General features: G+C 35.9%; 1 protein-coding gene and 1 long non-coding RNA gene across 4 annotated transcripts in view; one reads left to right on the forward strand and one right to left on the reverse strand.

Moving 5' to 3' along the window:
* Nucleotides 1–678: 678 nt before the first annotated feature.
* HBS1L (HBS1 like translational GTPase) overlaps nt 679–21,525 on the forward strand; it is a 64,370-nt gene continuing 43,523 nt past the window's right edge. Inside the window, exons 1-5 of one of the 3 annotated variants that reach the window (XM_090135759.1) lie at nt 679–884; nt 3,631–3,696; nt 4,900–5,037; nt 8,386–8,580; nt 9,197–17,201. In XM_090135759.1, coding sequence (XP_089991885.1) covers nt 842–884; nt 3,631–3,696; nt 4,900–5,037; nt 8,386–8,580; nt 9,197–10,665 — 1,911 coding nt within the window. In that variant the 5' untranslated portion in view covers nt 679–841 and the 3' untranslated portion in view covers nt 10,666–17,201. Of the gene's footprint in view, nt 885–3,630; nt 3,697–4,899; nt 5,038–8,385; nt 8,581–9,196; nt 17,202–21,525 lie in introns of those variants that run through there. The other 2 variants (XM_090135760.1, XM_031610743.2) reach the window with 2 other exon arrangements.
* LOC149919037 (uncharacterized) lies at nt 9,376–21,022 on the reverse strand. The gene is made up of 3 exons (XR_016464350.1): nt 20,050–21,022; nt 10,392–10,527; nt 9,376–9,463 (listed from the first exon to the last, which is right to left on the reverse strand). It is a non-coding gene; the product is annotated as an uncharacterized LOC149919037 (long non-coding RNA).

The raw sequence follows: 21,525 nt of genomic DNA on the forward strand, positions 1-21,525 counted from the left end.
TTGTCACACTTCTCTCTGCTGCTGCAGCTTTCCAGCTTGCCCTACTCCCTGACCCAGCACGATATGAGCTGCAGGCACATTTCTTCATGACCAGGCTTTCAGGTGGTTCTCACCTTAGCATGGCACTTAAGTGAAAGCAAGACCTCCACGAAGCTTAATAATTCAAAGCCTGAGCATTTAACACTGCCAACAGCCGTGCTAATCAGTACAGCCCATTTATCAGCCACCAGCCGCAATGGCTACGGGTCACCAGCAGCCCGGTCACACCGAGCTGCTACAGTCCAATTGCTGCAAGTTTGCAGGGTTCTTCAAATGCCTTTCTGACATTACTGCTGTCATACCACACAAATACAGAAGGCATTTTCGAGTCAGTGTTCCTTTCAGCAAACTTAGGCCAACTCAGAACGCCATGCTGTCTTAACAGATGTGATCACTCTGAGATTCAGTCAGGTTAAATACAGACGTTTATACATGCGAACATGGTTGTAGCAGTTCTGTAATTTATTCACTTTGGGCTGCGCTCAATGGCTTATATACACAGGATTACACTTCAAGTGCCATGAGGACGCCTCAAGCCCGACGGGCCGCCCAGCACCCCTCCCGCCCGGCTGAGCTCCTCCTGCTGTGAGGGCGGATTCGCCGCTACCCCGGCGCCACGGCTGCCGATCAGCACGCGCCGCATCTCCCGGGTCGCGCTGCGCATGCGCGAAGCCGCGGCGCGGCCGGAAGTGCGCTCGGTGCGCTTGCGCACAGGGCTTCTGCGCGACCCGACGGAGACCAACATGGCGTCCTAGGCCCACCGTCCCACCGTCAGCGGGCGAGCGACGCGGCCGCCGCCATCATGTCCCGGCACAGGAACGTCCGAGGCTACAACTACGACGAAGGTAGTGGCGAGCGGGAGTCGGCGGCCGTGTCTGACGCCGTTCCCGCTTCGGGCGTGCCAACGGCCCCTCCCTTCGCGGCCCGTCACCCCTTTCCCGGCGGGTCCCTGAGGAGACCGCCCGGCTCGAGGCGAGGGCGCGGGGGATCGTCGGGCCGGTGGGAGGGGAAAAGCGGCTCGCTCCCTTCCCCTCCCCTCCGCGGGGGTTGGACGACGCGCCGTGGGAGGCCTCGCCCCGCTCCCCCCGGCCCCCCCGCCGCTTCCCGCCCGTGGCCGCGCTGCCGCCCGCCGCCGACGTGCTGCCTCGTGGTCAGCGTGGGAACGCGGCCCTGGCAAGCCGAGCTGCCCGGCCCGGGGCTGCCAAGGCTGAGTGCCTTTCAGAGGCGTGGGACTCGCTTAAAGCCAGTTTGGGTGTGACTGAGCCTCTCTTGAGTCTTTTGGAAGTTTGTGGGCCCAGTCTCAGTGCAGCAAGTTGGTATAATGTGGATAAGCGACAACATCTGTGGAGTGGCAGCACTTCTGTGTAGGAGAGGCATAGTTCTGGAAGATAGAGTTGAGCATCTAAGGAGGAATCAGATATTTCTGTTATATTGTACTAAAGTTTGCATGGAGTGAATGAGATCTCATGTAAGAATTTGGCTCATGCTTACAGTAAAGTGGCTTTCTTTATGTCCTGTCCCATTAATACAGGCAAACTGTCCTTTGTGCTTTTTTCTTCAAGGGTTTTATTTGTGTTGGCTTGCCTTGTGAAAAAATGGGCACACTTCTACTTTATACTGGTGTTTTAGATAACACTTTAGCATAGAAGCAGCTACTTTGTTGCCTAACTTTTTGTCGGATACAAAAAAATGCAGGAAATATTTCTGCCTGTCTCTGCTCTTCCTGTTGAGTGAACAAAGTTCAAAGATAGGGTTTTGTGCCATGAATTTGGAATTTTGAGAGAAATCATTTAAATCTATGCGCACTGTTACCTTTGTGTGATCTGTCTTGCTCTTCAAGTTTACGTATAGAAGCCCAACCTTAGACTCTGTTGGGAATTTTTGTGCTGATTTTTTCAGCCTTTATAGGCATTGACTTCATTGAAGATGTTGGCTGTAATCTTGGTCTTCACTGAACCTCTGTCCTCTGTGAGTAGAACTGTAGAACTCACTTTAGTGCTTGTACTTAGATCAGGAGTTCTTTTAACTGAGTTTGCTGAGATGCATTGTAAATTGATGTAACCATATGAGGCCTATGTTGCTGTTGCTACTCTGAAATTCTACTGCTGCATTACACATCAGATTTAATTATAGGTATGTATAAGTGTGGTCTGTATACTTCCGCCATATATTACTTTTGTAGTCACGTGCAATCTTGCTACATTACTTAGAATATATATATAGCTTTTTTAGGCTCAATTATTGGTTTTCTAAAGTAAATATCTGCAGTGGTCTCTTTTCATAGGAAGGCTTCTTCTGAGCCCTGAGGAAGGATTTTCAGCCTTCATGTAACTGTATTCTGTTTCTGAGCTCTTTTTGAGGTAGTGTGTTCAGAGCTGAATGAGTTCAGAACTGAAATCTGCTGAATTCCTGCAGAGAGTATGTTGGCAAAATAACTGTTGATGCTGTGGAATGCACCTCTGGTCTCTAGACTGTTTTCTGTCAGATTTTAAAAACTAATTAATTATTATTTTTTTAATAAAATAGTTTAATAGTTTATTAAATTCATTATTAGTTTAGTAATTGCAAGTTAAGTTGACATTGATTTTTTTTTTCCAGTTTTGTATTGAGAGTAAAACTAACCTTTCACACCTCAAATAATTGTTTTTTGGATGGATACATTGTTTATAATATTCTAGTTCTGCGGCCTTTAAGATGGTATCGGAGTATCAGATTTCTGTGTAGCTGCCAGCTACTTTTTTCTCTTGCTCTTGGAAAAAGAAGCAAACAATATTTGTGAACTTGTTAAGCATATGCAACAACATCTTTAAAAATATTTCATTATTCTATTATGTATTTCATTATTCTTGGTGAAAAGTGCAAGTTTATTTTTAAGACCTGTGTAATGCTGGGGTATGCGTTTATTTTTAATTGAGAATAATTTACTTTCTAATTATGTTTCCTGATGATTGATTCTTGATATGTTTTTTAAAATTTGAATTGATAAGGTCTATGGGTGTCTTTGAGTAACTGTATAGGATTCTTGTTTTTTGGCTGAAACTGCTTCAAACTTCAGTTGAAGGAAATTTTGCCTTGCTGAACTTTGAATTGTGGAAGGTGGGTGGGTAAAGAATAGATCAGAGAAAAGAAAGCTGAGAAGTAGGTAAGTATAGAGTAGAAATCCCAATCTGAGCTACAGGAGTGAGGATTGTAATAGAACAGTCTGTGGTTAAGGCTATCGAGAGTCAGGCAGAAATATCAAGAGAATCATTAAGGATAGAAGTTGCTAGAACTGAAGAAAGTTAAATGATGAGGGCAGCATTGCAGAGGAGATGGTGAAGAATTGCAACTCCTGAAATTTTTCTGCTGAGAAATAAAGTTCTGTATTATTTTAATATTTAATAGTTACTACTAGGTAAATGAACAGAACTTATTGTACTTCTGGAATACTGGAGATGTAGAAGATCTTAATACCCTACAAAAAAAAAAAAAAAAAGAAAAAAAAACCACAAACAAAACAAAAAAAAAAAACCCAAAAAACTGTCCTTTGAATGATTTTATGATTCTATTTAAAAGTTGTGCAAACTAACTTTTTTTCTTTTCACTTCATAGATTTTGAAGATGATGATGTGTATGGCCAGTCAGTAGAAGATGATTATTGCATTTCTCCTTCCACGGGTTAGTTCAAATAATTACATGTAAACATGGTTAACGTGTTCAGTCATGCCAACTACATTACTTTGGGGAACAGATGGTCAGAATGTGCTTCATATGAATATCTGATTTATAGATATACGTTGATGGTGTTAAAATGTTGGCTGTCTTTAAAAAAGTATTAGTAAGATCCATATGTGTGCAACAATTGTGATTCTGGGTCGGGTTTTTGATATCTTTTACAAAACTGAATGTACATGGGGTAGAGAGTCTTTGTGGGATGTGCCACTGGCCCTTGCTTGCAGCTGTTCCTCATGCAAGTTGATGTGAAGTTAATAAGCTTCTGATTATTTGGAACATGGCAAAATAGGTGCAAAAATTGTGATGCTGTGTGCTCAGGTAAGATGCCATTGGAGTCGCTTGGCCTAGCTGAATTCAGCTTAGCTGTAATACTACTAGCTTGTATTCATCTCTGAAAGATGATTAATTCAGGGTTTGCCTGGATTTGGTGGCGGTGTTTTTAGAGCCAGGTAGACCCTAAAAATAGTATAGCTGATGTTCTGCAGCTGTGCTACTGTGGATGACTTGTCTGGTTCTAAATCCAAAACATCTGTGATGTAGTTTGTAGCATCTGGCCATGGTAACTGAGTTAATTGGATCCTTAAAACTCTGGTTCTCTGTCATTCTTTTTAGATAAGCTAATCTAGATATGTATTTTTACTAATTGTAGTCACGTTCCCTGATTTAAATGTTAACATTTTGAATTTTTAAGTTTAATTGCTAGTCTTTTTTTGACATTTTCTAAGGAATAAGGTATTTTTTCATTTAGTGATGAAACTTGTGTGTACTTGAAAAATAGTTAATAGTTAATGGTGTGACAGTGCAATACTGTAAAAGCAGTATTTATTTGCATGCTAATTTTTTTTGTCACTGAAGTTTAAAAAAAAAAAAGCGTGGAATAAGATTATGAAGACATCAGGCCATAGGAGGTAATTCAGTATAGAAAGTAACTTTTTCAGACCTGGAATATTTTTTTTCTGTTTGAGTACTGAACTTGTAAAATACTTAGGTGTGATAGACAGATACAAAAAAATATTTCCCAATTTGTCTTTTCACTGTGGTGAAAACAGTTCAGCATCCTAACTTTTTTTTCTTGTCATTTTTGTTTTTAATACTTACATATATATATATATATATATTTAATACTTTAATTTTTACCTAATGTAGCAGCTCAGTTTATCTACTCAAGACGAGACAAACCAGCAACATTTGCCGAGCCATTGGAAGAGGAATATGACTATGAGGATACAGAAGATACTGCTGATTACTTTACGCCCAATCATCAGTTGACTGAAGTTGATAGAGGTAATGATAGAAAAATAATAATACTCAGACCTACCCCATGTGATTCAAAGTAGTAGACTAAATAGTCTGAACTGAGTATTATACAACTGACTTACCACTTGATATTCTGAAATCTTGTATTAGAACTACATGTTTCATGGGCAGTAGCATCCGTGGTGACCTTTTGTATAATACTTGCATCTTGCTTGCTTACATTGGAATATAATATATATAATATATACAAAATACTTTTGTAGCAGTTTCAAGAGTGATAGGGTAGAGGGGCCCCTTTCTTCCCTTTTGGTGTGAAGGAAAGAAAAATGACCCAATTAGGGTAGGGAGAGATAACAAATTCACTACAAATAGTAGAAGAATGTAAGATAATAATAAGAAAAGAGAGTTACAATTAGTAATTCATAGGAGAGAGAGGAAGGCCAGAACTGTGTTGCTGCTGGCTCCCAGAAGAAGCCCCCATCCCTGTCACCTGGAATTGGAGATCATGTGAAGGCTTTTGGGAAATGCAGTACATCTTAGTGATCTTCCTCTTGGGGAGTCAGAACTCACGTGAGACTGCTAGACAAAATCAGAAAGTACAGCTCCGCAGTGCACTGTGCTTCTGCATCCACCAGCCTGTTGCTTGATGTTGTGATATGGAATAGTGAAATAACCAGGGAAGCTTTCTTACTGGAAATATTTAGATTTGATATGAAATATAAACAAAAGAATGTCTGTGCTGTTTTAGATCAAACATCTGTGTAGCTTAGTATCTTTACTCCACAAATGGAACAGTCTTTTGCTTATATTGCATTCCAAAAATGGTAGGTAGTAGTATTTGGGAGTTAAGAAGTGATGCATTTCCTTGAAATGATGTCATTAGCTACCTATATCCTCTGCAGTTTAATGGATTCAGTACAGCATTTGATAAGTCTTTGATTTCCACTTGATCCTGTAGCTGTAAGTTCAATGAAAAAAGCCCAGTTCCCTGTGCTGAATGGTGGGGGAGAGAATACTTGCTTTTGTTTTTCAAACTTGCTACCTAATATCTTAAATGTTCTGTGAAAAAGATTTACAAGTTTCTTTCCTAAATACTAATAGCTAACTTTTTGTTTGTAACTTTTTTGTAATATTGTTATTTGAGTTATTTTTATGCTAGTAAACACAAAATATATTGTTGAATGAATAGAAAATAGAAAGTATAAATGAAATTTGGTACTCAAAACATTCATTGCAGAAAATTCTGGAACAGTAGACAAATCTAATCAGTTAATATCAGTTGAATGTGTAGAATTGATGATAATGCATATACATGGCTAAATATGATAAATTGGGGGTGTAATATGCTTGGTAGCAGGAAGTGATGCTGTAGAAGGTAATTGGAAAGAGCCAGTCTGTAGATGCAGTTATCTCAGGGCTGGAGCACCTTTCCTATGAGGAAGGGTTGAGGGAACTGTGCTTCTTTAGCTTGGAGAAGAGAAGACTCTGGCATGACCTCATTGTGGCCTTCCAGTATTTGAAGGGAGTGTATAAACAGGAGGGGGAATAACTGTTTATGAGGGTGGATAGTGATAGGACAAGGGGGAATGGTCTTAAACTGAGACAGGGGAGGCTTAGGTTAGATATTAGGAGGAAGTTTTTCACTCCAAGGGTGGTGACACACTGGAACAGGTTGCCCAAGGAGGTTGTGGTGCCCCATCCCTGAAGGCATTCAAGGCCAGGCTGGATGTGGCTCTGGCCAGCCTGGTCTGGTGGTTGGCAACCCTGCACATAGCAGGGAGGCTGAAACTAGATGATCATTGTGGTCCTTTTCAACACAGGCCATTCTATGGTGATCTAGACAGTGCCGTAAACTGAGTTTTGATAATACTTTTGACAAGGTCCATCAGTTATTAAGAAGTGATGTGAAGGAGGAAACTCATTCTGGGCATAAAGGAAAAAGATGGAAGGGAAAAGTAGCAATAACCATTTCCACTGTGAATTCAGCAGTGGTTTTTTCATAAGACCTGTTTTATTTTGGTATTGTCATAGAGCACTTGGAAAAGTGTGACAAGTTGGCCATTAATATAAGAGTACTGATTGTAATCAAGCTAGGAGATTATTCATCCTAATTGACAGGTAATTAAATGTTCAACTAAGAGATTGTCCAGGGCTCTACCAGTACTTGTTCTGCGTCAAGACAGCTGATGTAAGTAACCATGTTGAGTTCTGTAGTGTTGGATTTGCTTAGCAGAGTTCTTTCAGTGTTGCCATCTTGGAGGAGTTGTTCAAATAAGGAATTTGCAGTTTTCTTACCGTTGTTTTAATGGTCTTCCTGAAACTGGCAGTAACAGTGATATTCAAGATATTCTTCTGTTCTGTTAGGTTTTTGTCTTTGAGATCAGCACGTTACTTCCATTGAAGTGATGTCTTGTTAAATTTTTTGTCTCTAGCTTGTGGGATGTCAGAACTTAAGAAACTTATCTTAGTCAAGATATGTATTGTTGTCAGCTTTATTGGCTACTCTAACTTGAGGAAGTTTGCTTACTAAGTTACAAAAATATTTATAAAATAAAAAAAAAGTCTGGTGAGAGTGATGGTAATTGTGTCATTGGACTTAAATTGAAAAGTGAAAGATGTCTGAGGAAAAAACACTTTTTTTTTCTGAACTATTGTGAGTGAATCTTTAGTGTAATTTTTGAACTGTGCTCAAATCCTGGAAAGTGAAAATAACTTCTTCATATTTTTTAACTTTAGGATTTGATTTTGTAAGTTTTCCTTTCATTTCCCTGTATGTTTTGTAGTGTTTTTCACAGGAGTGTAGGAATATATTATAAATAAAATGGATTTTATGAACCAAAAAATATTTTTTGATTCTAGGAGAGGTAGTTTGAAAGCTTCTGCATTCATCCAGATTTACTAGTATTTAAACTTTTTCATTTTTTAGGGCCTGAGTGTACCAAAAACACTGCTTTACTTTTGATACAAGTTGTAGCTCCTGTAAACACTAGCACAGAAACCCATTTAACAGCATTTTAACTTACTAAACAATTTTGAGTAATTTTAAGGTGATTACTTGTATTTCTACTCTGCATTTAGTTTTATAACGTTGAAGTATTACAATGTTGAGACTTTATTATAGACTAATAAATACATAGTAGTCAGTGATGTGTTCCCTATTGCAATATTTGAAACGAATTAAATATTCGCCAGGCTTTCAGGGATAAAATTTTACTCTGAAAAGAAATGAGATTAAAATTAATTTGTGAAGGTTTTATCTCTTACGGTGATATTTCTCTCCTGTTTTTGTTAATCAGATGTGTGGTGTTTGTAGTTAGGCTGATTTGTTAAAACTTTAGTTTGTGTCGGTTTGTAACAGTAATTTGTTTTTTATAGCTCGTCTTAGTTCATGCCTTGATCAAATGAGAGAAGTTTTGGCAGAGTCTGTACCAGACCAAGCAATGGTGCAAGCAGTACTGGATAGTAAATTTGATGTACAGAAGGCTTTGGATCTTGTGCTTTCACAAGACAGTAAGCAAAATGTGAAGACCAAGGATGAGGATGCTGTGGTTGTAAGAAAGACAACAAAAGGTATGCTACTATTTAATTGTTTGGATTCAAGATGTTTCATTTGTATATACGGTTTAATTTTGGCTTTACAGGCTATGAGGATGATTATTGTAGCATTAGCAATTTATTGGAAATCATAAAGATGCCAACTGCTATTTCTTTGTCCTGAAAATGTTTAAAGGAAGCAGTATATTTCACTGGTGTAACAGTCAGCTTAAATTCAGGATGTAAGCAACCATCTGCACTTCATAGTAAATTTCTGAATTTTCATGTAAGACTTAATTAATAAAAATATGTCCTAACTTGTACTTTCAATCTTTGTTTAGTAAACTGACATTTCACAGTGATATCTTTTGTGTGTGTGTGTATAATTTGTACAGTAACTTTCTTGTTTTGATTTCTACTTGAATCTTTATAGTCCTTACTGGCATTTCTTTGCTGATTTGTGAAGTTGTGTAGGGATTTCAGTAGATAACAATAATTTAGTTGTAGAACAGCAGATATCTTTGAGTAACACTTTGTAATTAAATGCCTTTTCATGTTTCTTCTTGATTTTTTTTTTTTTTTTTTGATGCTGCTCTCTACTTACTTCATTGTGGCTGTTCCATCTGAAAATTTTTGGCTATTGTAAGGTAAGGAGACTTACTTTGTTTTCCAGAATTACTTACTAATAAAAACTGTTTCTCTTGTGCAGTAGAAAATGTTGACAGCTCCAACAAACCAGAGCTTGGAAATTTGACAGCCAAAACTGATTCAGCTTGTTATTCCTTAATTGCAAATGATAAAATGCTCCTTAATATTGCAAAAACTGGTATATATTCATCTGGAAAGAAAGGATCAGAATCCTCTTCATTTGCTCTGTCTTCTTCCAGCGATGATATCTGTAAAGGATCATTTTGTGAGCCTATGAATGAGACAGAGAATCAGCTATCAGAAAGTGCAAATGTAGTAGGTTCAATTCCTGACAGTGAAGATGCTTGCTATAGGATAGGAAATAACCCATCTGGAAATTCTTCATTTAAGAAGTTGAAATGCAAGGAAGCACAGGACTTGAAATCCTTGCTGATGCAGAATGTGGCTTGTGATTCTCTGAGTCTTAAAGACAGTATTCCATTTATTTCCTCAGAAACTTTTGATGGCAGTAGTAATGAAAATTTTTGCAGCCCTTGTGTAACGAGAGCTTTAGGAGAACTGGCTCTTGATAATGAAGTCAGTCATACTGCAAATAGAAAGAATGAACTTGAAAATTTTTCTTCACTTGTGCAAAGTAGAAAGCAAGAAAGCCCCTCGTCAGAGATGGCTGCATTGCCATTGTTAAGGTCTGGAAATACATCATTGGCTGACTTACTTCAGGAGCACCAGGAAAGTGGTGCAAGCCACTGTTATTCTTTGGCTGATCTTTATAGCCAGGCAGCAGCAAGTATCACAGATGAGAATTTGGGAACCTCATCGTTATCACAACTAGTAAGTCAACCACAAACTTCAAGTCTGATGCCAGAGTTAACAGGATCTTTGTCTTCTCTAGCCCTCTCTTCAGTTTCTCCACTAAAGGAGGTTGAGAACTTAACGCTCTCTGATTTAATAGCAGAGGCTATTGAAGTAGATGATGCTCAACAAAAACCAGACTTTTCTGTATTCAGTGTAACTGAATTGAGGCCCTCTAAAAGAACAAACATTGATTTAAGTGTCCTTTTAAAAAATGCGAATGCACCTGCAGAGCAAAATGTGATAGAACAGTCAAATGTCTTAATTCCCGAAACAAAGCTTTTAAAGGCAAAGCAGGGAAAATGTTCTGGCTTAGGTAAAACAAATAAGAACAGAAGAGGGCTTACTTCTAAGAGGCAGGACTTGTCCCATTCATGGATGAAGGCTCTGCGTGCAAGACCTTCAGCTTTTGCTTTAACTCTGTGTCTTCCATATCCTCCAAAAGGTTATAAGCGACACACAGTTGGTATGCATAAAGCTTTCCTGTACAGTAGACAAGTACAAGACGTAAAACCTAAGGAAATTGCTCCTAAAACAGCCATAACGCCATTTGACTTCAAAACAGCATCTCCTGATGATATTGTAAAAGCTAATCAACAGAAAGCTTTTACAAGAAAGTAGCACAAGGAAAAGGAAAAGAATCAATATTTTTATCTTGGTATGTTGGAAAAAGAAATACATAGGACCTATTTACAGTCCAGAATTGAGTTTTTAAATTTTTTTAATTGATGTGACAATTCTCACTGTAAGATTGGTAACAAATTTGTATGTGAACTTTTTAACTGTTGCACTGAGTATCTTTATTTTTGCTTAATTTTCACTTACAATTTAACTTTTTTAACTTTTATGAAGTCTCAAACTTTAGTATATTGATATGACATATACAGTATCTTATAAACCTCTTTGGACTTCTTGAAACACCTGTCTAGGGGTATGTGTATATATGTTTCATTGGGAAGAACACTGAAGTATTATTTTTTGAAATAACTCAGTTTTGCTATTTAGTATGTAGTTTGGGGTGTGGGAACCTCAGTTTAGATTGCATCTGTTTTATTTAATGCTCTTAAAGCTTAATCTCCTGGTAAGGTATGCTGTTAAACTGCCCCTCTGTAATCCATTATTTCTCCTCAGTGTCACTATTCTCTTTATTGTACTTAGACCGAAAATCCTTCATTTTTAAAAAGCCTCACTAACCTCAGGTTTTGATTGAAAGTTGTAATAGGACATGTATAGTTTTCAATAGGACCAAATTTGTTTGGGAGCAAGCGCTTACATTTGAAATTGCATTCCCTTTCTTCCATTCTCCAGTCATCAGTCAATGTGGTTTTCAGGATTTTACTGTAGCTGTTTTGTAGATAAATATGTGGCACATGTTTCACGAGAAGTTTTAGTAGAATTCTATCATTTGTTTTCAAGTATTTTAGAAGAGCATTGGATTAACTTCTAACTTTAGCATGGGTGTCTTTTCATAGTGGAAGAAAATGTTTCAGATAAAAAGCATAGGTGCTGTTTATATCTGCCTCTTGTCTGTTTTGAATATAGCTTCCATAGTGGTGTACACATACTGTTTCTACTATTGCCACCCATCACTGTTATTTCAAAGCTTTACACTGAAGATCGGAATTGGGACATCTAGAACTGACTTTTTTTAGCTGATGACCAGATTCTGGTGCCCTTGTTAGTCAAGTTAGTGACGCATGTATCTTTATGTTGGTATACATTAGTATACATTAATTTTTTTGTTATACTTCCAGTGTCAGTGTTTTAGATTCCAATCAGCAAAATGTGCAATAAAGGTACTGCTGCAATTAAAAAAAAATACATTTGTTCGGGTACTGTAATACGTTTATTCGTAAGAAACTTGGCAGCTAGTATAGAAAAGTAGATACAGTTTTAATCCAGTTTTAGTCTGTTTTTCATTTACATGTTATATCAAAAGATACGACAAAAACTTAAGTTGATTCCTGACTTCAGGTTGCACTATAATTTTGTTTCTAAATAAAAACAGGATGAGTTCCAGTGTGCTCAGGTATAAATTTCATATTCTGTATGTTTACTTGTTTGTCTTGTTGATGCTAGCTGTTGTTTTGTAGGACTGTCAGCAATTTGACCTCTGACCTCTCGAATGACATTCATATTTCTAATTCTTACTAATAAAAGTTATATTTAATAACAGTGCTGACGTGTTTATATTCTAGATTACATGTTAAATTTAGTCGTCTGTATCCTTGTTTCAAGTGCCTTAAAACATTGAAGTATAAGCAATACAATCCAGCATTCACACGGTGTTCTTGTAAGCTCATTAGCAGGAACAGAATTGTTGTACTTCCTTTGCCTTTAGGTTGAGGATCTACCTTTCTTCAATAAATTAACATCCATGTAGTTTCTTAATCCTTCTTAGATTCGTATTCTTGAGGAAATTAGGTCCTAGAAGTCTATACAGATTGTACACTATTTCACTGATCAGTTTTAATAGCAAATTGTACTTTTTGAGCCGCATTAAATACTTTTTATAGCTGTCCGTTTCTCTGTAGTTAGTATTAACTTCTCACTGCTACAAAGTTCAGATGTATTTCTCCCACTGAGGCAAAATGTCCTATTCGGAGAATTTATTGCTAAAATTAGCAAGTTTTTTTAAATGGTTTGTATTCTTCTAGTAGATAAATTTTAATTTCTCTATGTGAAGTAAAAGTGGAAAGCTTGCTAAAGACGTGCCTGGCTATATATTGGAGATCTTTTTGTTTTCTTATGTTCCATATACTCTTGGGGCTCTAATTAATGTTTCTATAGGTAGAGATTTCTAACATGTATATTTCTAAACTTTTCTTGTAACATTTTTTTTTTCCCTCTAAATCTTTGTTGTGTTGAACTTTTCATTATTTTTGGTCTGCTTTCTCAGTTTCTTGTCCACTGTTCTTTGCCTGAAATTTCTTAGCATTTGTAATAAACTTAGAGCCAAGTACTAGGACATACATGGGAATATATATCTATGGATGCATTTGGAAAGCATGTGCAAGAAGTAGGTGGCATTGTGTAGTACTTAGAACAGTTTTGCCATGGGTTTCATGCAGATGAAACTTTGAATAAGTGACTGAAGCCCAAGGCCAGTATCATATGTTTATTGGGGTTCTTACTATGGAATTGATATCTTAATTAAAAAAACTTTGGATCTTGTTTGGTAGCTAAATTTTCATGTATAAATATTTTTTCATTTGCATGTATCTCAGTATTGCCAGTGATCTTGAAGAAACAATGCATGCTTTTCTGTGTACAAGGAGTGGGGGAGGGATTTTTCCTCAGTCTGTATTCTGAATCCTGAAATGAGGCTTGAATTAATACAAATTAGTAGGCTGGGCACTAAAAGGATGCCTAAATGAAGAATAAATCTGATTTCCAATTAATTTTCAGCAGAGGCTATTTCAACACTTGCAAAATTTTACTTTTTTTTTTTTTTTAAACCAAAGGTGTTACTGTGTATGCTTTGATGTTACTCCTTAATTTCTTTAATCTCGTTAATGAGAACCAGGTTTCTTTCATCAGTGATGGATTTAATTGTCTTAGAATACTCCATAAATGTAATGGTATATGGCATTTTTGTATAACAACTCTGTTTCTGCCTGTTTTATGCTTAAAATAATCTTATTTTATTGGTGTGTATATATAACTTTTCCCTTCAGATTGCAGCTACTGTGTATTTTTGTCTAATATGGGTTAGTTGTATTTGTTTTGGAATACACATTAACATTGTAAAGTACTTGTGTCTATGTTGACGTATGGACATGTAAAGATAGCGTCAAGCTACATAGACATATGGCTTCTGGTATTTGGACTGTATAATACTAAAGTACTGCCTACATTAAATTTATTTTGCACGTTATTCTTAATTAAGTGGATACTGATTTTTTTTACATGAAATTATGTTTTGGATATTGCTTTATATGCTTAAATAAAATGCATATTTGAAAATGCAGTGTTAATTACAGTTTCTTGTTAATTTCTTCATACAATTAGAGTTGTGATTAAATGTTCTGTAATTGCTTCTGTTGTGGGAACACTGAAATTCATGCCTAGATTTGCACAGGAATCATTTTTTCAATGGAAGATTGCCTTGGAGAAAGTAGGGTGGAAACTGGCACATGCTAACACAGCTTCAGGTCTTATGTTCAGGCTCCAATTTGCTTTTGGTTTGAAATGGGTGTTTGAAGTTATGCTGATAATTTTGATAGCATTTTAAAACCATATTAGGGTCTTAAAAATGAAAGGATATCAGTGAAAGAAGAAAAAGGCACAAAATAATACTAGCTTTCTAGATCTTTGTTATGGTAGAAGGTACTACAGTAGACTAGTAAATAAAGATTCTGAGCATTTCTTCCATTTACCTCTTTTAGGCTTGTTTTTCTAGCTGATTTTTACCAGAACGTGTTTTGGAAAATGAGTGTGAATTGACTTTGATTTCTATTAGAACCTGTTTTGGAAAATCAGGGCAAATTAAAAATAAAAATAAAATATGAGAAGAATATGAAAATAACTCCCAGTAGGATTTCTAAAATGATTGCTTCTGCATACTCTTTAATGTAATAATATTTACCTGTTTTTTTAAATCACGTCAGAAAATTTCGTGCTTTTTTTCCCTCCAAGCTTATAGGATGTTAGGAGCAGAAAATTCCAATTTTAAAACAGAGAGATCAAAACTTCACATAACTGTTATTTGTTTTTTTAATTCAGAAATAGCTATTTGAGTAATTTCTGATTGAATTGTTCAGACAATTCTTGGGATCTTAAGAAGCAGCAAGGTACTTCAGTTTCTGGAACTGCTGTACAATAATATTTTGAAGAGATCAGTTGGTGCAGAGGGGTGGAGTTAGCAGTTTTTGTTCTGACATTTTCCTCCAGTCATGTGATTTGAATTCATTTTTCATTAATCAACGATTTCTAAAAATCAACACTTATGCAGAAAGTTTCAGAGCAGTTTCTGCAGAAATGAATAGCTATTCAAAATAGTTCTAAGATGATAGGATATGAATTCTTTTTATGGAGTATGTACAGTTAATGACAGTATATTTTATATAGACAGTAGCTTAGTTATATACACAGTCAGTCATGTCTGAAATCTAAAGTGCCCAGTTTTCTAAAATTGTTGTAAAAACAGTCTTTATATTAAACATTGATTGAGTTGTGGTATGGAGGGGAAAAAGAAAAAACAACAAAGCCCACCAAATTTGATCAGTTCAATAATTTTTTTTTTATTCTATGAATTACAAAGTACTGAAAAGGTGAGGGTTTGCTGCTTTTTTTTTTCTTTGAAAACGGAGATAGTTCTTATTGGTAACTCTTATTTACAAGAAATACAGCTGGCAATCTCTGAAATAGATTTTATGTTCAATTCATGAAGTTCAGTCTTATGTTCAGGTGATGAGGAAGTGTCACTGCTTTAAGTTGTATATACTTTTGTGTGTCCTAATGGTTTTGACCTTACAGCATTTTCTGTAGGGAAGTTAAGAGAATCATTTTTTGTGTGAAACAGATGTGTTTTATTCTATACTAGAAAACAGATGAAATAAAATCCAAAGCCAATGATGTATTGTTTATTTTCAGGGTGCTTTCCCCTGCTTCACAGACTGCTGTCTTAATGGGGCAGTTCAGAGGGAATGGGGTCTGTATTTTAATATTACCGTGCTGTACAACCAAATTACTCTTTTATCTACACATTTGTTGAAGTACTTTTTTTCCCCATTACCAAAAGTCAAAGCTAATTCAGTTTGTGTGATTTTTAGGTGATTGTTGAAATGAATGATTCTTATGAAGGTCTTTGTAAGTTTCTGGTGTCTGTCATTAGAGGAAGTATACATTATTTAGTTTGTGGAAACATTACATTGTATACTTAAAAATGGCCTGTTAAAATTAAGCCTCTGACTTCTTAGGTATGTTTGTAGTCTGTTGGCATCATTATTCCTTTACGGAATAACTCATTGTCCTGCTCTACAGCTTTCTGGTAGTAAAGTGACTAGAACATGTAAAATGATTGTGAACTGAAAAGATTAAAATGATGTCTTTTTAATGAGAATTCATCTTCGTGAACAGTTTGTTAAAAATTTCAGATTTGTAAAGAGTCTTTTTCTTTCCTATTACAGTAGGAATATGGATGTTCTGGAGGAGAGTTTTACTAGTGAAGTATTTATTCATTGTCATGTTAGCAGTAGATGAAGATGGATCAGTATTTAATTTGGCCATATTGAGTCTGTGGATCTATAAAATCAAAGAATGAAATCTTAATATATTTTTTTAAAGCAGTGACATTCGTCATATATGTAGCACTGCTCAGGTGTCCACTTTTTTCTAAGCAGTGGCTGTTAGTGCTGCTCAGATTGCACTGTGAAAGTGCACTGTTGCAGTATGATTGCTCTCACTGTTGTCAGAGTGGCTTCTCTAGAAGTTCAAATTTCTGAAAAATATTTATGTAAAAATGGTGCCTTAGTCAAAAAAGATCTGCATTCTGTACATACTCATTTCATTTCTATTTGCTTTTTCTGTCTAAACTACATTTTCATCTCTTGTTACCCTTGTTAGTATTACAGAACAAATACAGATACTGGTGAGCGAGCAAGATTCTATTCCATTTCAGGCGCTGTTAACGGAATTGTTAACCACTTTATGACACTAAGATTTTTGGTTTTAGTGATGTGTGAGCAAGAAGGAGGTCAAATCTCTGTAAATGTGCACTCCTTGCAGGAAATAAAAAAAATACTGTGAACTGAGCATGTTTGGTTTGGCATTGAGGTAGAAAGGAAGAATCTTTTTCAAATGAGTGCCACTGTCATAGTTGAACTGTCTGTGTGGGAGACTGGCTATTTTGTATTATGTTAGAACAGGGCCTTCATAGTGTTATATGTATAAATATTTGGTGAAACACAGTAAAAAGGCTAAATAGGAAGTGAAGCACAGGAAGTTGAAAAGCCTTACTCATGATGTGCCAGATAATCTAGGAATAGAATGTAGGTCTGTTTTTCCAGATGTTGAACTGTATTGCTTTTCTTGTGTCTGTTAATAGTATATTTATCATACTATATTATAGCAAGTATTTTTATTATTTAGGTATTATTATATACTACATTATAGCAAGTATTTATTCACTGACATTTACTGTTGATTTCTGATTTTTATTAATAATGCAGGTACTCAGGTTGTTGATATGAAGGCAGGACATTTTCAAGAATATGACCCACAAGCAAAACAAGTAGATGCTTAGCTTGCGTTTACTTAACATTATTTATGTTACCAATTTTCTAGAATTCATTCTTTGCCTCTTCTGTGTAAATACCTTCTTTCAATTTTGCCTTACGCCAGAAGCAAATGGAAATCTCAAAAGCATTACCACAAAGTGAGTTAATGTAATTAGCTTTTTCTTATCACTCAATTGAATGCAGCAACGCTTTTTTTTGATTCTTAACTGTGCTTTTTCAGTCCAAGCATATCTGATTGTTTTTTGTTGGCTTCATATGATGCAACTGGGCACCAATATAAACAGGTAACTTTGGCCATTTCTGCTTTGTTATTGTGATTAGGTGATCTTGGAAGTCTTAACTGAAAAAAAAAAACATGAACTGATATCTTAGGGAGAATTCCGAAGAAATCTCAGAAGAAAACATTGTGAAGTTTGATCGTGATGTCCAGTATGCTTTCATTAGCCGAGAAGTTTTTACTTCCACTTACCGTACTCAGCTCTAATCCCTTGATTTTGCCCATTACAAAATCAGTAATTTATACCTGGATACTGAAAATAAATATTTTTCCCAACTTCAGTTGGCTTTGGTCATTATCCAGTAGCAGAATTTCTCAAATGCCTGGTAAGAGCCCATTACATCTAGTGATATTTGGGTACAACATATATATTCAGCCTGTGGCAAGGGGAATGCATTCTTTATTGAATGGAAATGTATGAAATCTGACATAACTAGCAATACTACTTTCCATGATTTAAGATATAACTGATAATGTAAGACTTCAGTGTTTTAGGTAAGAAAAATGTATTCACATACTTCAGGAGAAGCAATTCAGTCTTGACACTAAGGTACTGTGTGGGTTTTAGAAAGGAAGTGGCTTATTTCAGGGAAAAATGTGTCATCAGTATTGAAAAGCTTCTTAAAATCCTTTGAGATATCTCTTTGAGCTTCTCCTTATACATACCATACACCTACAATGGAAAAAGTGACACTCCAAGTGTTTTTAGAGTTTTCTTTTGTAGTCCTTTAACACTAGTACGATTTGTCTTTTTCAGACAACATATAATCCGATACAAAGTCAATCATTTTCATAGTTGCTGCATTGTGTGTGAAAGTTGAATGCTTTGCTTGGAAACTAAGAGATCTTATATAAATAACCATTTTTAGTTTTATCTATTTTAGAAGCTTAAGATTCCAGAAAAAAAGCAGTGATCTTGGGGAAACAGTAGCTCTGCTTGTTCAGTGATGTTGTATATCAGTCCTTCTCAGGTCATGGTAAAGATGGTCATTGTTCCCTTTTCTTTGTGTCCTTAAAAGGTAATGTGAAACATTTTCAGAAATCTCAGATGTGATTGCTGGAGTGCTGGGAAGGTTTGGTTGAGAGTCATAGTTTTTAAAAATCTTCTTAAATTGAAAATTTGGTAATCCATTCTCCATTGCCAGTTTCGGTAAAACATGTATTTTTCTGTTTTGTGTGGCAGATTCTTATGTGATTTTTCTTTGCTAATGTGAGAATTATCTATCTGTAGATTTACTACTAGTACTGAATGGCAGTTTTCTTCCCTTAAGATTGTCATTTGAAGTCAGTGTAGCAAAAATGGCCCAGTACATCTGTTTGTTTTTTTTTCCTCCTTATATTACATTTTCTCTGTGTGAACCAAGTGTTTAAGGTTGCTTGATTAACACTTAACAGTCAGTGTTGAATGTCCTTTATCAGTATGTCACACTCAGGTTTGGATAAATATGGTGCTGAGAACAGGAGTCTTAATACTAGTTCAGCATGAGCATTCTGAATCAAAATCATCAAGCAGATTGGTAGGAGAAATGCATATTGTAATGGTTGTAAGATCTGAAATGCTAGAGAAGTCATGAAAAAGTTATTGTCATGATAGATTTTCAAAGCTCTGAAAAATTGTTCTAGAATTGCTTGTGACCTTGTAAAATAAACTTGTAAATAAAGGAAGAATATCTTATTTGAAAACATTAAGGAGGTACTCTTTCCGTAACTAAGACTACAGTAAAGTTATTTTACAAGTTTTTATCAAGTCATCTTTCTTAGGTTTTTGTTTGCACTGTCTATGGGAAAAGATTTTTTTTCTAAGTTACTGAATTGATAGGCTGAGTTCTTCAATAATAGAGTGATCACTTCACCATTCCTAGCCAGCACTTTCCCTGCAGAAGGAAGCAAAATTCAATTACATTTGCATTAGTGGTTCTTTTAATTTAGAAGCAGTTTAATGCTGGCTGTTAGCGTTTTATCTCTGTTTTCTGAGGACAAATACTGTTTTTTCAGAGACAATCTGTCCTTTGCAGCATGTATTATTTAGCAATTTTACGGAGAAGTAATTGCTGCTGTAGTGCTAATGTATTATCAATCTAGAAGCTGTAACTTGTCCCTGACGTTTGCATTTGAGTGCTCAAAGCGAGGATGTTGACTAGACTTAAGCCAGTGATATTTCACACTTGTGCACTTCAGCTTCAGAAGTTAGTGTGTCACCTGAATGTTAGAAGTATGGGTATATCAAATTCAAAATTGTGGGAGTTAAACAACAACAACAACATCGAAAGTAATTTAAAATATATCTGTTACCAATGAAAAAGTAGCTTGAGCTGCAGTACAGAACATGTAGAAGTTCAGGAATGAAGTTAAAAAGCAAAAGCCAGGGTGATGTTAAAATACAAGAAGAAAATACAAAATTACTTTATACTGTCTTTTTTTTTATTCTAGGTAACTTAAATTGCAGATAATTTTATTTCTGGTAAAATTTGTGTTATCAGTACCTACCTTATCTCTGTACTGTCTTCTGAATGTGCTTTTGCAGTATCATGCATTTTTTACTCTGTGTGGTTCAGTATTGCTACAAGACTTGTCAGTTGTGTGCTGTACTGTTACGTCATACAAATGCCAACAGAAATGTTGCCCACTGGCTACTTGTATACCTCTGTACCCAAAATGTTTTGTCCTTTGGTGACAAAATATTATCCATTTTTTTTAATCATCTCAACTCCCTTCTATTTCCTTTCATGATAAGTGATATGTTTTAGTGTTTAGAGTTGAAATTACAAATAACGTAAGTACCAGATTCCTCCTATCTTCTGTTAGACCTGTGCTATGAAGCTTAAAACTCTTGAGGTTCCTGTCAAAACTCTACAGTATTACAGTAGAAATTCACACATAAAAAGCCAAAACCTTTGAAAAATAATGTTGCTAGTAATTTCAGTGTGGAGGAAAGCCGTGTCTGTGGAACATGTGATGCCCGGGTGACAAACAGGGAGGAACTGTGACTGGTTGTTGCTTCAGTCATTCGTCCATGTTTTTACTGCATTTAAAAATCCAGGTTAAATGGAAACTTTATATCTAATTAATTCCAAAATATAAGTTGAAGTTGTTTTGAGTACTCCTTGAGTCCTCGTTACTACCTTTTTGTGGTTTTAGAATCACATTTTCCTATTTTTAATGTTTTCCTCTTCCCTGTTGCAGGCTTACATAAATAGGAAAATGACTAACTTTGCTTGTCAGCTAAGCAGGAGGGTGAAAGTGGGTATACGCAAAGAGCAATTCAATGCCTAAGTCAAAGAAAAGAGGAAAATTGCTTCTTGAAGATCTTAAGTAAATGTTTTTCAAGGCAAAAATGTGATTTATTGTATGATTTTAATTGTATTTTTTGATATATGTATTCTAAGAAACTTGTAAGGTTGTGGTTGTGATCTGTGTGCATGCAGTTAATGCTATATATATGTCTTAACTTTTCTTTCAATGCAACAAGGAAGAAGAAAACATGGAAAAAAAAGAACTTCAGACTGCACAGGTTTCTCTCTGAAGTCTGGGTAGAATGAAATGCACTTCTTCAGACTGGCAAATGAACTTTTCTCTTCCTGGTATTCATCATCATTCATATCCTGCATCTGATAAATCTTGCAAACTTACTTGAAACCACATTGTGTTTTACTATATTCAGGTTTTATTCTAGACTAGGGTACACAGCTCTTTATAAACCAGTTTTGATCTCTCGAATAGTTTCATCAATGAACAGTAGAGCCTCCTATGCTGGGCTTCATGTCCTATCTATACACAGGATGTTTTCTAGATAATGTATCTCCCCTGTTCAGAGTATGGTAATGTTCGGTCTCCCTTTTTTTCTAGACTTAATCAAATTTATGTTTGATAACTCTGGGATCTTTATATATTTGGCTTGGGGCAGAGGAGTTCTTAGGAAACTGGAGAATAGTTAAATTCTCAGAGGGATGATGTACATAAATT

Source organism: Phasianus colchicus, chromosome 2 (genome assembly GCF_987193195.1).
Source record: "Phasianus colchicus chromosome 2, bPhaCol1.hap1.1, whole genome shotgun sequence".
NCBI lineage: Eukaryota > Metazoa > Chordata > Aves > Galliformes > Phasianidae > Phasianus > Phasianus colchicus.